The sequence below is a fragment of the Erinaceus europaeus genome, chromosome 2 (genome assembly GCF_950295315.1).
Source record: "Erinaceus europaeus chromosome 2, mEriEur2.1, whole genome shotgun sequence".
NCBI lineage: Eukaryota > Metazoa > Chordata > Mammalia > Eulipotyphla > Erinaceidae > Erinaceus > Erinaceus europaeus.
In genome coordinates, this window is record NC_080163.1 from 140,130,995 (window position 1) to 140,150,368 (window position 19,374).

At 48.9% G+C, this 19,374-nt stretch overlaps 1 protein-coding gene across 5 annotated transcripts in view; it reads left to right on the plus strand.

Annotated features, from left to right (window-relative positions):
• Positions 1-18,718, plus strand: part of RANBP10 (RAN binding protein 10) — a 73,450-nt gene extending 54,732 nt beyond the window's left edge. For all 5 annotated transcript variants that reach the window (XM_060185337.1, XM_007517723.3, XM_060185338.1 and 2 more), the window contains 10 exons: positions 1,620-1,642; positions 3,429-3,613; positions 9,650-9,762; positions 11,757-11,865; positions 11,975-12,123; positions 12,319-12,523; positions 13,419-13,540; positions 14,155-14,300; positions 14,536-14,647; positions 15,106-18,718. In XM_060185337.1, the coding sequence (XP_060041320.1) occupies positions 1,620-1,642; positions 3,429-3,613; positions 9,650-9,762; positions 11,757-11,865; positions 11,975-12,123; positions 12,319-12,523; positions 13,419-13,540; positions 14,155-14,300; positions 14,536-14,647; positions 15,106-15,236 (1,295 nt within the window). In that variant the 3' untranslated portion in view covers positions 15,237-18,718. The remainder of the gene's footprint in view (positions 1-1,619; positions 1,643-3,428; positions 3,614-9,649; positions 9,763-11,756; positions 11,866-11,974; positions 12,124-12,318; positions 12,524-13,418; positions 13,541-14,154; positions 14,301-14,535; positions 14,648-15,105) is intronic.
• The last annotated feature ends 656 nt before the right edge of the window (positions 18,719-19,374 follow it).

Consider the following 19,374-nt stretch of genomic DNA (forward strand, 5'->3'; position numbering starts at 1 on the left):
TTGGTGACCCTGATCCTTCATCTAGATTTCTAGTTCAGGGATGACGTCTCTGGAAACATTCCCTTCTCTTGGCAGGAAGTTTTATAGGAATTTGTAGAAGTCTGACTGGGAGTGAACTGCAGATGGGCAGCTAGCTGCCACCATTCCTGCATCCACCTCTCTCTATCAGTTTAGAGATGAAGTTAGAGCATCAGTCTAGCATTCTTTTTTTAAAAAATATTTTTATTTATTTTATTTTTGAGAGAGAAACACCAGAGCACTGTTCAGCTCTGGCTTATGGTGGTGCGGGGGATTGAACCTGGGACTTAGGAGCCTCAGACATGAGAGTCTGTTTACATAACCCCTATGCTATCTCCCCCGCCCTCAGTCTAGCATTCTAAACCAGTCCCACCACTTCTGCACTTTTATGATTCTTGAAAATTCATAGACTGTCTAAGACTTAACTTTCCTCATTTGTAAAATGGGGACAAGAATGCCTGATTCCCAGAGTTGTGGTATAAAGCATTAGATGAGGTGGTGGTAGGCAGGGATCTGGCATCCATAGTAGTTCCCCATGTATGTGTTGGGTTAGGTCTATCTTTCAGAGATAGATTTGCTTAATTTAGTCCTTCCTAGAAAACTGTCCAAGGGAGTGGGGCAGTAGCGCAGCATGTTAAGTGCACGTGGTGCAAAGCGCAAGGACCCGCGTGAGGATCCTGGTTTGAGCCCCCCGGCTCCCCACCTGCAGAGGAGTCACGTCACAAGTGGTGAAGCAGGTCTGCAGGTGTCTATCTTTCTTTTCCCCTCTCTGTCTTCCCCATCTCTCTCCATTTCTCTCTGTCCTATCTAACAATGAAGACATCAATAACAACAATAACTACAGCAACAATAAAAAAACAAAAAGGGCAACAAAAAAGGGGAAAATAAATAAGTAAAAGAAAACTTTGTCTGAGAGGGTGGGAGTGTCATAAACAATAGCCCAAGTACCTGTAGATTTACCTTTTTAAAAAATATTTATTTATTTTCTCTTTTGTTGCCCTTGTTTTATTGTTGTAGTTATTGTTGTCATCGTTGGATAAGACAGAAAGAAATGGAGAGAGGAGGGGAAGACAGAGAGGGAGATAGAAAGACTTGCTTCACTGCTTGTGAAGGGACTCCCCTGCAAGTGGGGAGCCGGGGTCTTGAACCGGGATCCTTACTCTGGTCCTTGTGCTTTGTGCCATGGTGTGCTTAACCCGCTGTAACCCACTGTGCTACTGCCTGACTCTCTACTTTTAAGCCTGACTCCCTACTTTTAAGTATTTTATTTATTTTAATTTTGAGAGAGATGCGGAGAGAGAGACACAGAGAGAAACACCTGAGAGACACAGAGCTCAGCTCTGGCTTATGGTGGTGTAGGGGATTGAACCTGGGACTTAGGAGCCTCAGGCATGGCAGTCTCTTTGCATACCACTATGCTATCTACCCCCATGTAGATTTACTTCTAACTAGGCTATCCAACAAAGGGACAGCCAGGGTCTAAAGTCACCGACCCCAGCATAGTGGAGATGTGGTAACTTGCACCTCCCTATTCCTTCTTTTTGGGCAAATGAGGGTATTGGAGACCAAGTAACCTGATAATTCTTCCTTTCTATCTGCAGGTATAGCCTTCACAGACCTTCCAGTAAGTACAACTATTTGAATCTCCTTATTGTGTATTTGTGGGAACTGACGGGGGCATAGGGCATGCTGGTACCTGCCAAGTGCAAATTATGGCATCTGGCCTTTTCTCCAACCAGACACTTGGCTATCAACATGAGGATACCCACAGAGGGCACCTGCTGACCTCTCTGGGCACCAAAACCTGGTCTTTCTCTACCGAGCAGTGATTTGTGGCAGTTCCAAAGGCATTTGGGGGCTGGGAACACTGCTAGTGAGATGTTAGTAGCTCCATGGTTCTGTTGGTCTACACCAGCTCCATGAAGCTTACAGCCAGTGCAGAGAATTGTTTCTAAACCAATAGGGAGTCAGGCCCCTATGTGTACCCCATAAGAGATCCCCAAGGAAAACCCATGAGTGCCCTAGGGAATAGAGCTGCTGCCACACAAGATGCCTCCAAGCCACAGACGTGAGCTTCATAGGTCTGTTCCTTGAAGAGGGTAATAGTCCTGGTGGCGTAGTTCAGAGGACATCCTCACTTCCTGCACCCCAGTCCTTTATTATGAGGCATTGTCTCATGTAAGGCTTCCACTCAGAATGCTTATGTGGCTGTCTGTGCCCTGCCTGGTTTCTAGAAGGCAGCAAGATTTGCTGATACTGGTGGCAGCTTTGGGTTCCTAGTGAACTCCATGATGCCCTTTGGGGGGGGGGGGGCATGTTATGATCTAAATAGCCTTCTTAAGCTTAGTTTACTTTACTTTACTTGGGATCCTGTTGGAGCCTCTTGTCTATGTGTGCACTCTACAGGATGAACTGCCACCCAGTCCCAAACCTCTTATCTATGGATCAGAATCCTTCCTCTCCCAACTAGAAGTCCCAGAGAGAGGACACAGTTCTATGAAAAGAGAACAGACACAGAAGATTTCTGATCTTTGCTGTGCAAGAATCTGATTGTGGAGACACAAATGTGTGTGTGTGTGTGTGTGTGTGTGTGTGTGTGGAGTGGGGAACAGAATGGAGGGAAACAGGCCTTATGGATTCAGAGCCCATGGTGGATTAACTCTAGTGTGTAGTAAAGGCAAGTGATAATCAGGACAGCCTGGGAATAGGAGATGGAAGAGAGGACTAGGGAACTTTGACAATGGGGAGGAAGCTAGTGAGGGCCCTGACATACTAGTGGAGAGCAGTAGCGGGCACTGAGTGAGGGTAAAAATTATTCCTACCAGAGAGCAGATGGAGAGCAGAGAACTCCACTAGCACAGAGAAACATGCCTCAGAACCTGCTTCTACAAGAAGAGCCTCTCTTTGTCAGTCGGGGTGCAATGGGAGAGACCAAATCACCTAACCCCTTTAGCATGCTCTACTACCCTTCCCTCCTTTCTTGTCCCCAATCCTTTCCTGCCCCCTCATATGCCCCCCCCCCCCTTTTTGGTGACAAAGAGATCCAGAGTCCCTTTTTTTTCTTTAAAAAAAAAAAAAACCATTCCACTTCTGCAGCTCTTCATTAGCATGCCTGCAGGATGATAGAGTCTGATTGAGGACACAGAGACTGCTTCAGGTGGGGGTGAGGGCTGGGGTCAGGGCAGGCCAAGGCTGTCTCTAGTACAAGGCCAGTAAACTGAGCCTGGCTTGCTTTTCTTTTTCTTCTCAAGCTTCAGCAATTGTGTCTCAAGTAGAGAGATGGGCAGAATGGGCCTTGCAACTCTCTCAGAGTACCACCTACATCTTTCTCCTCTGCACAGAGAGTAGGGGGAGAGAAGGGAAGCTCTGCCTGACATTGCCTTTGCCTGACATTTCCTTCTCCTCCTCAGGCCAATCTCTACCCCACTGTAGGCCTGCAAACACCTGGGGAGATTGTGGATGCCAACTTTGGGCAGCAGCCCTTCCTGTTTGACATTGAGGACTACATGAGGGAGTGGCGTACCAAGGTCCAGGGCACTGTCCACTGCTTCCCCATCAGTGCCCGGCTTGGCGAGTGGCAGGCAGTGCTGCAAAAGTGAGTACACTCTCTCTCTCTTTCCATCTCTCTCTCTCTCTGCCCTGGGCTTCACACACACACACACACACACACACACACACACACACACACACACACACACACACACATCACTCTCCTGCTAGCCCCAAATGGCCTCTAGTGGTTAGTGTGCCTTCTGAAAGATAGACTTCCAAGTTGATTCTGCCTGCCACCTTTCTGCCTCCTTTACCCGGGATACTCAGTTCCTCTCAGTTCTGCAGAGCTACTCCTAGTTAAGCCCTTGTTCCTTCTACTGGATCAGAATGCTCCAGTGTGTAATAGCCCCAGCAGAGCTGCTTTCCTTTCCCAGGTCTTTTTGCAGAGGTTGTGCTACAATACCCTATGGTCTCTTTTTCTGTGGACTTTCTTTTCTTTTCTTTTTTTTTTTTCTTTCCTCCAGGGTTATTGCTGGGCTTGGTGCCTACACCATGAATCCACTGCTCCTGGAGGCCATTTTTTCCCCCTTTTGTTGCCCTTGTTGTTGTAGCCTCGCTGTTGCTATCATTATTGCCATTGATGTTGTTTGTTGTTGGATAGGACAGAGAGAAATGGAGAGAGGAGGGGAAGACAGAAAGGGGGAGAGAAAGATAGACACCTGCAGACCTGCTTCACTGCCTGTGAAGCGACTCCCCTGCAGGTGGGGAGCCGGGGGCTCGAACCGGGATCCTTAGACCAGTCCTTGCGCTTTGTGCCACATGCGCTTAACCCACTGCGCCACCGCCCGACCCCCTGGACTTTCTTTTCTAAATTAAAACTATCCATCATGCTCTGACCTGATGTCACCCCTCGGGGTCAGCACCACCTAAGTTCCAGACACCCATGACAGTGATGGCAGGATAAATCTACCTTGGGCTCAGCCTTCCTGGCTCTGGGATGATTGCTTTCCAGATTGTCCAGCAAGTCAGTCTTACTGAGACTCCCAAATCAGACTAGGTTTGGGTCTCTCTTCCTTATTACAAACTAGACCCAAGTGAGGCAATGACCAACACCTAACTGCCAGCAGGTAGGGCATCTTGCGAGCTTGACCCCCAGGAGTAGGAAGAAGTGGCACTGAATTTCTGCTACCCCTAGTCATTTGTTGCCCTGTAGACATGAGGGTCCTTCTTCTTCTAGCGTTTGCCCTTCTTCCGTAGCCAGTTAACAGCATCAGGTTGAGCCTGATGTAAAGTTTCGAGACCTCCTTTGAATCTGGAGAGGTGGCAGTCGTTGACTATGTGGGTCATAGTTTGTCTGTAGCCGCAGGGGCAGTTCGGGTCGTCTCTGGCTCCCCAGCGATGGAACATAGCGGTGCACCGGCCATGGCCTGTTCGATAGTGATTGAGGAAGGCCCAATCATAACGTGCTAGGTCAAAGCCGGGTTGACGCTTGCAGGGGTCTGTGATGAGGTGTTTGTTCTTTACCTCAGCTGACTGCCAACTCTGTTTCCAAGAGTCTGGAACAGAGAAGTTCAGTGTAGGCGTAGGGGGCCAGATTGGATGACGAGACGTCAAGCGTTGGACAGGGTGGGCGAAGATATCCACGTATATTGGCAGGTCCGGTCGAGCGTAGACGTGGGAAATAAACTTAGATGATGCCGCATCCCGACGAATATCTGGCGGGGCGATGTTGCTAAGAACTGGCAGCCATGGAACCGGGGTGGAACAGATGGTTCCAGAAATTATCCTCATGGAGGAATATAATTTGGAATCGACCAAGTGGACATGGGGGCTACGGAACCATACTGGGGCACAGTATTCTGCAGTGGAATAGCATAATGCCAGAGATGATGATCGTAGTGTGGAAGCGCTCGCGCCCCAGGAGGAGCTGGCCAGTCTTGCAATGACGTTATTCCTCGCGCCCACCTTTGCTGCAGTTTTTATGAGATGTTTGTGAAATGACAGAGTGCGATCGAGAATAATGCCAAGATAGACTGGCTGGGCTTCATGCCGGATTCTCGTATCACCAAGCTGCACATTAAGCTCACACGAGGCCGAGGCATGGTGTAGATGGAAAACAGATGATACCGTTTTAGCAGTGCTAGGAATTAGTCGCCATTTTGTAAATAGCGTAGGAGCCAGAACAGAGCCCTGGGGGAGGCCACTTGAGACAAATCTCCATCTGCTAGACTTGTCACCCAGATGTACCCAGAATCTTCTGTTTTGGAAAAGAAACGATATAGTGTTGGCCACCCATGGAGGCAGGCATCTTGAGATCTTGACCAGGAGACCACGGTGCCAGACCGTGTCATAGGCTGCTGTGAGATCAACAAAGACAGCACCCGTCTTTAAATTCTTCTGGAATCCATTTTCAATGTAAGTTGAGAGGGCCAGGGCTTGTTCACAGGTAGATCTTCCTGGGCGGAAACCAGCTTGGGCGGGTGATAGGAATTTCTCTGTAAGAGGAGAAATACGTGACAGAAGCAGCCTCTCAAGGAGTTTGTAACACACGGAGAGGAGAGAAATTGGTCTATAGCTGGCGGCCAGTGTTGGGTCTTTCTTTGGTTTCAAAACCGCTATAATCTTCGCACGACGCCAAACTTTGGGCATAGACTCAGATTCCAAGATGTGGGACAGGAATGAAGTGAGCCACTTCTTTGCCCAGGTTAAGAATGAGTTCTGGGGTGATGTTATCATAGCCAGCAGCTGTTCCCGGTTTAACCCTCTTCAAAGCATCTTCCAGTTCAGACAGTGTAAAGGGAGAGAGTTTTGGAGATGGACAAGATAACCGGAAGTGGGATGACCACTCATGAGAAATTTCTCTTTTCCAGACTGGGTCTTAGCACGTCCAACTTGAGTTAGGTGACTGGCCACTGAGTTTGGAGATATGGGAGGATGGGAGACGGGAGGGGGTTGGCTACCGGCACCCAGTCTGTGAAGAAGCTTCCAGGCCTTCTTACTTGAGTGGGTGAAGTTCAGACTTTCCGTGAGTTGTTGCCAGCGGGCTTGGCGTGCTGCATCCAGGGAGGCAATGAGATGGTCAGCCACATCTGGGTCGCTCGACTCATCATACTGCTTTAGTAGTTGCTCGCATTCAGCATCAAGACAAGGCGTATAGTTAGCACGTCTCCCACGAGGAATGGCTTGGGAAGCTGCTTTGAAGATGGCTTGGCGGAAGCGCCTGTAGGAATCTTCAGAGGGGATAGAGTTAATTGGAATTGCAGGAATAGATTTGTTGGTAAGATCACTGAACAGACGCCAGTTTGCTTCCCGAAAGTTCCATCTTAGTTTCTCCGAGCACAGAATCAGTGGGAGCTGGAGACCAATGTGGATGATAGCTGGGCGGTGATGACTGTGCAGGAAGATCTTGAGAACTTGTCTCGTAGCGGGAAAGGCTTGGCCGTTGACTATGCATTGGATGCATTGGATTGACCTTCCCATGGTGCATCTCGTGAGTACCCATTCATTGGGGAAACTGACGATCCTTCCTAGCCGACTGAATCCACATGGATCCCAGTCACTTTCAAAGCCAGCAACAAGCAGCTCCTGCCAGCTTTCAAGCTGTTGGTCCTGCTCTTCGAGTCCTCCAACTTAATGTTGAGGGCTGTCCTTTGCCAAACGTGTTCTTATTGGTCAATTGGCGATACAGCATCAGGCAGATGTTATCTGCCTACAAGAAACACATATAGCAGTCGATGAAGCTGCTCGATTCACCATCAGTGGATTCGATTTAATATGCTATAATCTCCATCCTAAACATGGCCGAGCCATCTACGCCAAATCATGTCTTGCGGACGTTTACCATACGGCCTCTTCGACCTTCTACTACTCCATTACTGTTGGAACTATTCAGCTCGTCAATGTATATAAGCCTCCCAGTGCCTCATGGGATAACGAGGTCCTGCCTAGCCCGAATCACCCAGCCATTTACGTTGGAGACTTTAATAGTCATCACCAAGACTGGGGATATTCCTCCACTCGTGCTGACGGCTCTATCTTAGCCGACTGGGCTTCAGCGAATGACCTCTCCCTAGTATACGATCCCAAACAACCAGGCTCTTTTCACAGTGCTAGATGGAATAAAGATTCATCACCCGACCTGTGCTGGATTAGCACAGTCAATGGCCAAGCCTTTCCCGCTACGAGACAAGTTCTCAAGATGAGGGTCCTTCAGTTGAGGTACACACTGTGTTCTTTGTGCCGCCATTTTTTCTTGAGTTATTGGTATTGAGGCAAGCTCCTGGGGAGAGCCAAGGCAGGAGTTAGGTGACCAGACCCTTCTCAGGTCCCAGAGATAAGGAAAAGGTCTTCTCTGGATGGCCAGCACAGTACTCATCCCCACAGCAGAGAGAGGTGGAGCTGTCCCAGCTGTGTGGGGGAGGGACTGATTGGCTTCAGCTTGTAGGACTTAGGCTCAGTATACGGGCGTCTTTGTTTGCATGTGTGTATCTGTGTGCCTGTGTATGTTCGTCTGTATTCTTTGCCAAGACCTGTATTTAATATATACTCTATGATTTCACATAGCTTTGATTTTATGAACATAACATTGTCAACAGTTATTTGCCACAAGTCCCAATACGGGCTCCTCTCTGTGCAAGACTCTGGTTATTTACTCTTTTGTTCATTGTTGTTAAAGTTCAGAGGCTCCAGCAGGCCAGGCTAGTGTCGCGGCGTTAGACAGAGATAGAGACTCGGGGACACACGGCTGGGCTGAGAAGCTGCAGTTTAACCTTTATTCACGAATGGGCAAATCACCATACCATGTGCTTCCCTATCATTCTCCCTCTGCAGCTGCTGCTGGGACTCTGGACGTCCTTAGCATAGGGGGCGGGGAGAAAGCGGGTGCGAAACTAGCAAGGGCCAAACCAATTCTCTCAGAGGTGGGGGGGGGGGAAGGGGAGCAAACCAATATGAACATACCAACAGTTCATGTAGCTACTCCTTTTTTTTTTTTTTTTTTTAAGTAAAGAGTTTTCCTTATAGTCAAGATTATTTTTCTGGTATCCTTTCAAATGGAATTACTGAGTCAAAGGAAAAACTGTACATTGTAGCAGCATGTACTTAGCATATGAACTCATCTGGACTGTTCTGTTAAAAAAAATTGCCTTATTATTCAGAATATAGTAGTACAACTGTATATTTTCATGATAATAGGTTGTGTTTATTGACATCTTTGTGCCAAGTACTTTATGTGTTTACCCTTAAAACATGAGGACACACAACTGAACTTCCATTTCTCCTGTCAGTCCTACAGATACTTGTGTTTGTTGGTTACAGTGACATCAGAAACATGTGCACACCAAAATAACCACCCTGTGCACCTGAGTGTGGGGGTTCACACACATACTCAACATGCCACTGTCAAGACAACTTCAGGTGGGATTAAGTGGTCACTGGACATCAGGCTTCTCCAGACCACTCCCCCACCAAAAAAAAAAAAGTGTTCTTACTGGATATGCTATTGTCCGATACCTTGGCTTCTTAGGCTCCTGATTTGTGGAATGTAGCAGAGTAACTTGGATGTGGGTTAGCTCCCCATCACTCTCAAGAGCCAGCACTCCTGAGGATCAGGCTCACCTGGTGAGCCAGAATGCTACTGTCAGGTGCTCGGGGCAACCTGTGGAGTAGCCCCTGTGTCTGTAGAAGGTATGCATATTGCACATGTTATCTTTGTCTGGGCAGCCGCCAGACTACTTAGTTGATTGTCATTTTATGAAGCCTTCAGAGACACTGCTGGCCATCTCCAGGCTTGCTGCAGCTCACAGGAGGCAGCACTTCTGTAAGCAGGTGGTGTGTGCACTTTAGTTATCATATTCGCTTACTTGTGGGCAGCATCTCACAGAGAAGCTGAGGCTATTCCTCCAGACTGTGAGCTGTGAGCACTGACCGCAGTTCGTGTCAAGCCATCCCTCCCCAGCCTGACTGCATGAGCCTTGGGGGAAGTTTTCTTTTTGTTTCAGTCCCTTTATTCTCATTCTGTGAAAGGTGTACCTCCAAGATGTGTGTAGAGAAGACTTCATGGGGAGGTAGTCTGTCCCTTTAGGTGGTCAGTGAGAAATGCAGTTCTTGAGTATCACCTGGAGCATTTCCTTTCTTCTAGCATGGTCTCATCTTACCTGGTGCATCATGGGTATTGTGCCACAGCCACCGCTTTTGCCAGAATGACTGAAACCCCGATTCAGGAAGAACAAGCATCCATAAAGAACAGACAAAGTAAGGTTAATTCTCCTCTCCTTTCCTCTTCCACCCCCATCCCTTCTTCCACACACAAATACCTGTCCCTAACTCTGCTCTTTGGCTCATAACAGTATTGGTTGACCTGCCAGGAGACCATTTGACTCTGGTCCATACCGTCAAGCTACTAGCCTAGCCCCAGACCATTCCCTGGGCCTCCTTTCAAGACAGTGTTGACTATATGGCAGCTTTTACAGCATGAGGATTCCTGTGGTCTCCCTAAGGCAAACACTCTGCTGCTTATCTTCTTACCCCTGAATCCATGGTCTTCAGGCAAGAATGTGTTTGCATCTTATCAGACCAGTGCCCTGCCCTTGCCACCATTTACTCCACTTATTTGGTAGTGCTTGCAACTGACCAGAAAGAGAGAACTGACGTGTCCTGCTGCTGTAGTAGCACTTCTCCCCATTTCAGCTTCTGGTTCTGCCCTTTAAAGGTAACTAGACAACTAAAAGATGGAGCCAAAGCAAGTCTACTGACCTGTGTACTACTTAGGGTTGTATTTTTGTTTTCATGGAAGTGGATACTGAGAAAAAGGAAATAGCTCAAGAGAAAAAGATTGAAGGAAGAAAGAGGGTATGAGTGTGTGTGTGTGTGTGTGTGTATGTGTGTGTACATACATATGTACATATGTGTCTGTGTGTGCTTGTCTCTCTGAGCCTGTCATCTCTTTGTATGTGCATGTATCTGTCTTTCCTAGATAAGCTGTGACTAGACAGAAAGAAATTCCAGACTTGGGACCTATGAATGATCTGAATCAGAAGTTACTCCCAGCAAAAAGCACCAGGCCCCAGGGCAAGAGCAAAATGCTGGTAACCTAAGCAGTATCAATATTAGAGATGTCAAAGAGCCACCCAAGAAGTGGGACAGTGGATAAAATGTTGGACTTTCAAGCATGAGGTTCTGAGTTGGAACCCTGGCATCACATGTGCCAGAGTAATATGCGCTCTCTCTCTCTCTCTCTCTTCGCTCTTCTCGCTTTCAAATAAATAAATTTAAAAAAGAGAGAAAGGAAAAATATGCCTCTCCTAGCAGGAAGCATACTGCAGCCTCTGAAAATTGCCAAGATGTGATCCCCAAGAATACAGATCCTGGAAAGATGACAGAGGACCTAGTGGAGGTTGTATTGTTATGTGAAAAACTGAGAAATATTATGCATGTACAGACTATTGTATTTACTGTTGACTATAAAACATTAATTCCTCCAATAAAGAAATTTAAACGGGGGAGGGGCAGAGGGTAGATAGCATAATGGTTATATAAACAGACACATGCCTGAGGCTCCAAAAGTCCCAGGTTCAGTCCCCAGCACCATCATAAACCAGAGCTAAACAGTGCTCTGGTTAAAAAAAAAAAAAATCTGATCCCCAGCCCAGAAGCCAGTGTGATCCCACTGCTACTCCCCCTTGGGGCCTAGAAAGTAAGAAGTCTATCTGAAGTGGAGCTGCTAGGGCCACCAAGCTGCCTGCAATGTCCATTTCTAGATCATGTTCCCCTAGCTAGAAAGCTCTCTCCCAGCCCACTCCTAGGCCCCTGGCAAGCTGTATTCCATAGGAGCAGGCCTCTATACTTCCTGCCTCAGGACTGAGAGACTTTTCCCCTCTTATTCTTGGAGGGTTCACTTCTTCTTCTAGCGTTTGCCCTTCTTCCGTAGCCAGTCAACAGCAAAGCTGTCAGGAGCTGCTTGTTGCTGGCTTTGAAAGTGACTGGGATCCATGTGGATTCAGTCGGCTAGGAAGGATCGTCAGTTTCCCCAATGAATGGGTACTCACGGGATGCACCACGAGAAGGTCGATCCAATGCAACCCAGGGTTCACTGATACTTAGTTACTTGTCGAGCTGGATAGCCAAGGTCCTTTTTTAGCTTCCTCAGCTGGCTTAGCAGCTGGTCCATGCTTGGGCCCCACATGCAGGCATGTGACTATGTGGCAGGTCTGTAGCCCCACTCACTGTTGTGTTCTTGTCCTCTACAGAGATCCAGAGGCTGGTGCTCGAAGGCCGTGTGGGTGAGGCCATTGAGACCACACAACGCTTCTACCCAGGGCTGCTGGAACACAACCCCAACCTGCTCTTCATGCTCAAGTAAGTTTTGGGTACCACCAGCTCCCCCATAGCCCAGCCCTTCTCAGACGGTGGTAGAACATTCAGTCCAGACCAAGCACAGAGCACTGCCGCTCTGCTCCTTCTGCAGGTGCCGACAGTTTGTGGAGATGGTGAATGGGACCGACAGTGAGGTCCGCAGCTTGAGCTCCCGAAGCCCCAAGTCCCAGGACAGCTACCCTGGCTCCCCCAGCCTCAGCCCCCGACACGGCCCCAGTAGTTCCCACATGCACAACACAGGTCAGCCACACTCCAGAGGGCTCTGGGAAGAACTGGTGTGGAGAAGAAAGGCCACTCACATGCCCTTCCCTGGGCTGGGCTTAGAGCTCGCTGCTGGATTTTGGGGGGAGGGAAGTGGGACTACTGTGGATATTCCTTAGGCCTTACTTGATGGCAAGCTACCCCCCCTTCTTCTGACTGTCTCCCCACTTCCAGGAGCAGATAGCCCCAGTTGTAGCAATGGTGTTGCATCGACCAAGAGCAAACAGAATCACAGTAAATACCCTGCACCCAGCTCATCATCATCATCTTCCTCATCCTCGTCCTCCTCGTCCCCATCCTCTGTCAACTACTCCGAGTCTAATTCAACAGATTCCACCAAGTCCCAGCACCACAGCAGCACCAGTAACCAGGAGACCAGGTACCCATCTTGCTCTGCTTCCTCTTCCATCGTGCTCTGTGTCAGCTGGGCCAACTGCAGTTTATCCTTTGAGTGTGTCACTCTTGCCCAGTGCCGTGCCACCCCACCCCACCCCCATCCCCAAGTCGAGCATTGGCTCCTGCTTCTGACTCTGCCCATGATTTAGCTCCTACTTACCATGACCATGGCTTTCTCCAGAGGTACTAAGATTGCCAAGCTGAAAACATGGTCTCTTCCATGAAGCCAGACCTATAGAATCCAAGGGTCTGGACCAAAAGAGTCTTCCCTAGGCTTGGCAAGGCTGGGTAAGCAGGGGACTTAGTCTACAAACTGCAGGTTACTTTCAGCATTCAGGCCTAAAAGCACAGGGAGATTCCCAGCCCAGAGGCTGGCCTGGTTGTGGTTCCCAGAGAACTCTTTGGGGGTAAAGGGGCAGATGTAGAAACAGTGTGACAACCTGGGTCAGGGGAGGGAGGGTTACAGAAGTAGCATTGTTGGGCGGGGGTAGATAGCATAGTGGTTATGCAAAGAGCCTCAGGCCTGAGGCTCCAAAATCCCAGGTTCAGTCCCCCGCACCACAGTAAGCCAGAGCAGTGCTCTGGTGTTTCTCTCTGTGTCTTTCTCTGTATCTCTCTCAAAAATAAAATAAATAAAAATACTTTTTTTAAAAAGTAGCATTGGCACAAAAATAAGAGGTATACTGAGTACTGAGTATAGCTGGTGTCACTAGTAGGGGCCACATGTTAACATCTAGGGAGTCTGAGCTGTCCTTTCATGCTCTTGGGGGCTCTTGGTTTACTCACAGCAATACATGACTAACACCTGAATGGAAGGCAAACCAGGCTGCCCCAGCCATGTGTCCTTGGTTAATTCCCACCTCAACCCTTCTTCATAGCGACAGTGAGATGGAGATGGAGGCAGAGCATTACCCCAATGGTGTACTTGAGAGCATGTCCACACGCATTGTCAATGGTGCCTACAAGCATGAGGAACTGCAGACAGATGAATCCAGCATGGGTAAGGGCTGTGCCCCAGCATGATCCAGAATAGTGTCCCATGTGTAGGTAATGTTCAGTCTGATGCCCTCTTCTTAGCTTGGGAGGGGGTTTGCATGGGTAGGCTTTGGCACCTTGAGAAGTTTCCAGACCTGGTCTACTTCCTCTTTGCCCAGTCTTGAATGGGTGTTTGGAGTAGGAAGGCCAGGACCTGCTGGTAAAACCAAAATCTCAGCACCTGCAGCTGAGAAAGTAAAGTAAGTTGGTGGAAGTGGACACACTTCTGAGCATCCATGCCTCTGGCAGGGTACAGGAAGGGGAGGTACTGAGTCATGTCACTAAGAGCACCTCAGCTATGAAAGTACTCAGGCTCAGGGGAGCAAGTCTCTTAGCCCAAGACAGAAGCCTTTGATTGTGGGACCGGGGCAGTGGAGCAGGGAACACTGCCTGCTTTCTGCCTGATAGCTTTTCGTCTGGCAAAAGTTGTAGCTCAGTGCCCCCCGACACTACCATCGCTAGCCACCACCAGGTCCATATTGCCATTGACAATAGAGATTTCCTTTTAGGCCCTGACACCAGCCCTCCCCTTCTCTCCTTACCCCTCCTGACGTATTCTCTTCTGGGCTCTGGATACAGATGACGGGCATTCTCGGCGGCAGCTGTGTGGGGGCAACCAGGCTGCCACAGAAAGGATTATCCTGTTTGGCCGTGAGTTGCAGGCACTGAGTGAGCAGCTGGGCCAAGAGTATGGCAAGAATTTGGCTCATACAGAGATGTTGCAGGTACAGAACAAGTCAGGCTCTCACCCAGAGTGGGTATTCCATTTGGTGGGAGTGGACAGGATGACTTTGCATGGGAAATCCAGTGGGACAGCCAGAATATACAGTCCTCTTTCTGTTGTCAAATGTCTGACCGCCAGACCCTTTCTCAACTCTGGGGAGAGCAAAGCACCAGCTGACCTACAGTCAGAGTGTATGTATGCTACAGTGATTTCAAAAGTGCCTCACTGTCCCTCAGGATGCCTTTAGCCTGCTGGCATACTCAGATCCCTGGAGCTGCCCAGTTGGTCAGCAGCTTGACCCCATCCAGAGGGAGCCTGTGTGTGCAGCTCTCAACAGCGCCATTTTAGGTGAGTGAATCTAACCGAAACAGAAGTTGGCCCAGAGTGCCTGGGTAGTTTCCTTCCCCTTCTCCCTAGCCAGAGCTGAATGTCTGTCCAAAGCAAGGCAATGAATTTTGCCCATATATAATCTGGTAACCCACAGGACTCTGGGCTCCCATGGCTAGACCTAAACTCTGACCTCCTGTTACGCAGCTGAGTTGACTGCCAACTCACGATGAGCCCTAGGCTGTGGCCAGGTTCTAGGTCAGCCAGCTGCTCTAAATTAAGCTGAAGTCTGTCATATTCCTGGCATTCTTGTCCTGTCCTGGCTACAGGACAATGGCCTGATGACTGAAACACAAATATATAAATAATATATTTTATAAGATTCTGTCTAATCCCCCCACCTACCATTCCCAAGAGAACTTTGACCTGGGCCCAAGACCTGTGCAGGAAAGTGACCAGGCCTTGTCTTTCTTCCACAGAGTCTCAGAACCTGCCAAAGCAGCCCCCTTTAATGCTCGCCCTGGGCCAGGCATCTGAATGTCTACGGCTTATGGCCCGAGCAGGCCTGGGATCTTGCTCCTTTGCCAGAGTTGACGACTACTTGCACTAGCTGACTACACTGGCAGGCCCTGCCTGGCCCTCCCTCGGCCTCAGAGCTGGAGCAGCCCTGTCTGGAGGCATCTGGCATAGGGACCTAGAAGCCATGGGCAGAGTCCACTCCTCCTGCTTGGCCTCTCCCCCATCATCCCCTCTTTCTTTCCCTTCTTTCCTTCCTTCCATCCTTTCTTGATTCTCTTCCTCTTCCCTCTTTTCTTTCAGCCTTCTTTTTTCTCCTTACCTTTTGTCCCATCCTTCCTTTCCTCCCTCCCTCCCTCTTACCTTCTCCCTTCTTTCCCTCATGCCCTTTCTCATTCTTTCTTCTCTTCACATGCAGTGGCCTGTGACACAGTATTGGCTGGTTACTCTCATGTAGCGCCTTCTACTTTGAAAAGGGGGGAGGGTGTTTGATTTGAGGAAGGGTTAGGGTTTTTAATTTTTTTTTCCTTCTGACTGAGCCACCAGTATTTATCTCTGGAGAGTTTGTGCTGAGCTGGTTTCTGCTAATTTAGTGATGAAGTCTATCCAAGTTGATGATAGCTTATTATTTTCATAAGTAAAAAAAATGAGATGATATATATAAATATATATTAAAAAAAAGACACAGTATTTATCATAGTGTTAGTGGTCCAGCACCTCTTGGGTGAGGCTGTCCAGACATCGTATGTTTTTATTTGAGTCCAACTCATTAAAAACGAATTATCTTTGTCACCTCAGCCAAATGATTTATTTCAGACTTCTCCTTCATTGAGCCACAGGCCCAGCTGCAGCCTAGGAAAGCCAGATAAGATGGGGTGAGGGTGGAGGTTACTTAGTGGGCTGGTTAGACTAAGCTGGTTTACAGCATCATAAGTAGCATGGGGCCCATGGCTCCTAAAAGCTGGACTAAGTAGAAGTGATAAGTTGGCCCAGGGCTACATAGCAAAGCAAGGGAGTAGAGGGTCTGTGGCCAGCACATTTTCTACCATTCTACCCTGCCTCTTTCCTATCTCTTCCCTTTTCAATGTCTTGCCTTCCCTTATTTTTAAGATGGCCAAATAATTCACTTACTCTAAGTTGATTGCCTGGAAACTACCTGCCTTCGACTCAAGAGCTGCTGTATGTCAGGCTACAGGGAGGAACCCTCCATTCCCAGGACAGAGGCCCTTGAGTACAGAGCTGTCTTCTTCCTGCCTGCATCTTCACTGTCTGCATAGATCTGATGGAACCGATGCTTTCTGTTGGGAAACTAGGACTTTGTGGAGGCAGACTCTTGGGCCGCCGGTCACTTGAAGTGGATGAAACCCATGTCCCCCTATGCCAGGCATCATTGCACCATGCCAGGCAGCTCCCTGCAACTTTGCCAACAACCACTCTGAGGAAAGACTGTTTTGAGTATTTGCTGACCAGATGAAGGGACTTCGTGAGCTTTACACATGTTGTTCCAGCCTTTTCAGATGGTTCCTTGCAGCTGGTGGGACAGCAACAGTCCTGGCGCTGCAGTCAGAGAATCAGGAGAGAAAGGGCCGAGATGTCTGCTAGGACGCAGGCAAGCCATTTGTGGAGAAAACTGACTGCCCTGGAGGAGGAAATTGAGGTGGTCAATCCAGAGGAGCACCAGGAGGGATTGGGAGATCCCCACCTGCTTCACAGCTTTCAGAGAGAGTTGGGGGGGGGGAGAGAGAGTGTGTGTGTATGTGTGTGTGTGTAAAGGGGTGGGCACAGACAGCCCTTATGAATGAGGTCAAGGTCAGAAGTTGAACTTCCAATTGTTGCCTAGAGATGTGGGTGAAGCAAGCTCCTGCTCTGTGAGTGGACACAGACATGGTTGGTACGGCCCATGCTCTTCAGTGTCCACCACGCCCCTCCAGACCTACAATACAGCTGGACAATGAGAGAAGAAGTGATTATGTCGGGCCTTCTGCTGGTGATGGGGTCAGGACTCTGGCCCTTTGCATCCCCGAGTTCAGAACTAGGTTGTTGCCTTTTCTTGGTCCCCACCCAGAGTCAAAGCTGGCAGCCTGCAAACCATCAGGGAGGTGTTGTCCTCTCTATATAGGAAACAGCCTGTGCAGGGTTGGAGATATCTAACTCTTAGACCAGAGGTTGGAAACATCACACTATGAAAATAGTCAACGCCTAGCAGGATTGATGTGTTAAAACCAGACGCTTTTGTATTAGAATGGGGTTCAGAGAACATCTACTCCATCAGTCCTTTCCTTGTACAGGTAAGGAAACAGGCCTAGGAGATTGAGTGGCTTGACCAAAGTCACACAGCAAATTAGCGTTAGAAGTAGGATTAACCTCAACCCACAGGGTTGAGGAACACAACTTAGTCCTAAAGCTGAATGGTGGGTGAGAGGTTAGATCTGCAAGGCCCCTAGCAGAGTCTGAGCAGCTAGTACCTTCAGGGGTGTATCAGGGATGGGGATGGGTGCCTGGGCTTGATTTGTGGAGCCACTGAGAGAGGGCCCAGAAGGGCTTAAGACAGCTATGTGCTGCTTCGGGTTGGGTGTCTGCCTGGCTCACACTCAGTACCCATGGCCACCTCCTCATTTTCTGTGCCTTATCTCACTGTTTCAGCTGAGTCCAAGTTGTTTACTTTGTTCCTCTCAAGAGGGGCTCTCAGTTGTCCCAGATGGACAGCTTACCTTCGGGACATAAGCCTTTGCCCCACAAACCGTGGAGAGGACTAAAACCAAGCTGCTTGAGCCTACTGTCATGCTGATAGTCCAGGCCTGTCTGCCAGCCAGAAGAACTGCTTATGTGCATCCAGTCCTCCCAGCCTGCTTCTTAGAGCCTTGAGTGGGGAAGGCGCTGGGAAGGAGCCCTGGAGAAAAACTGAACCTAACATATGGGGCAGCAGGAAGACCTGGCTCTGTTGGGTTGCTCAGCTCTGGGGTACAACCTTCCTATTTATCTCTTCCCCTTGTGGCACCAAATGGTCACTTTTGCAGAGCAGAGAGTGGCAGACCACACAGAAAAAGTCAGAACCCCTCATCTGCTTGAGTTTGTGGCTGGGTTAGGACAGGGACACTGAGAGATGGAGAAGTGGGGACTTCCCAGCCACCCAGCATCTTCCTCCCCCTTAAGCACAAAAAAGGTGAGGCAGAAAAACTGGCAAGAGCTGAAAGTTTCTTTGGTTGCTCACAACTCAGGTATGCATGCCATGTGGCAGCCAGGCAGCAGAGCCCTACTTGACCGCTGGTCTCTGCACCCAGACCTGTGGTCAGACCATGAGCTCAGGCTGCTTCAGGCGCCATCTCTTCACATAAGTTTTTCCTCCATTAGTAACTACAGCTGAGACTGACATCCTCCACAGTGTGCACACTGGTTCTGCCATTGTCCTCGCAAGTTGATATACTTGGCATTAGCATGAAACTTGTGGGCATGGGAGGGTTTAGAGAGAATTCTAACAAAACATCCTATTAAATCGTACTTGAGAAATGAAAGAAAAAAAAAGTCCTGTTGTATTTTGACAGAATTATTTTTATTAAAATACACATTCATGAGCAAGTCATGAGTTTCTGGTGTCTGTTTTAGGTCTTGTTGGCAACCTCTTCCAGGCAAACCATCCTGGAAGACGTGGCCTCTTCTCAGCTTACCTCTCATGGACACAAACCCCTTGTGCCTCTCAAAGACCCTCAAATTTTGGGCTGGTAAAGTACATTCCTTATCATGCCTGAGGCCCTGGCTTTGAGTCCAAGCACATCAGAGCTCCATAAAGGAGGCTGGGCAGTGGCACACTGGCTTAAGTGCACATAGTGTTAAGTACAAGGATCCCAATTCGAGCCTCCGGCTCCCCACCTGCAGGTAGGTCGCTTCACAAGCCGTGGAGCAGGCCTGCAGGTGTTTGTCTTTCTCTCCCCCCTCTGTCTTCCCCTCCTCTTTCAATTTCTCCTTGGCAACAACAGCAACAACAAAGAAAAGAAAAAATGGCCACCCAGATCAGTGGATTTGTAGTGCAGGCACTGAGTGCCATCAATAACCCCAGAGAAAAAAGAAAAATGGAGCCACGCGCAGCGGGTTAAGCGCATGTGGCTCAAAGCACAAAGACCAACTTAAGGATCCCTGTTGAAGCCCTTGGCTCCCCACCTGCAGGAGGTTTGCTTCACAGGCAGTGAAGCAGGTCTGCAGATGTCTATCTTTCTCTCTCCCTCTGTTTTCCCCTC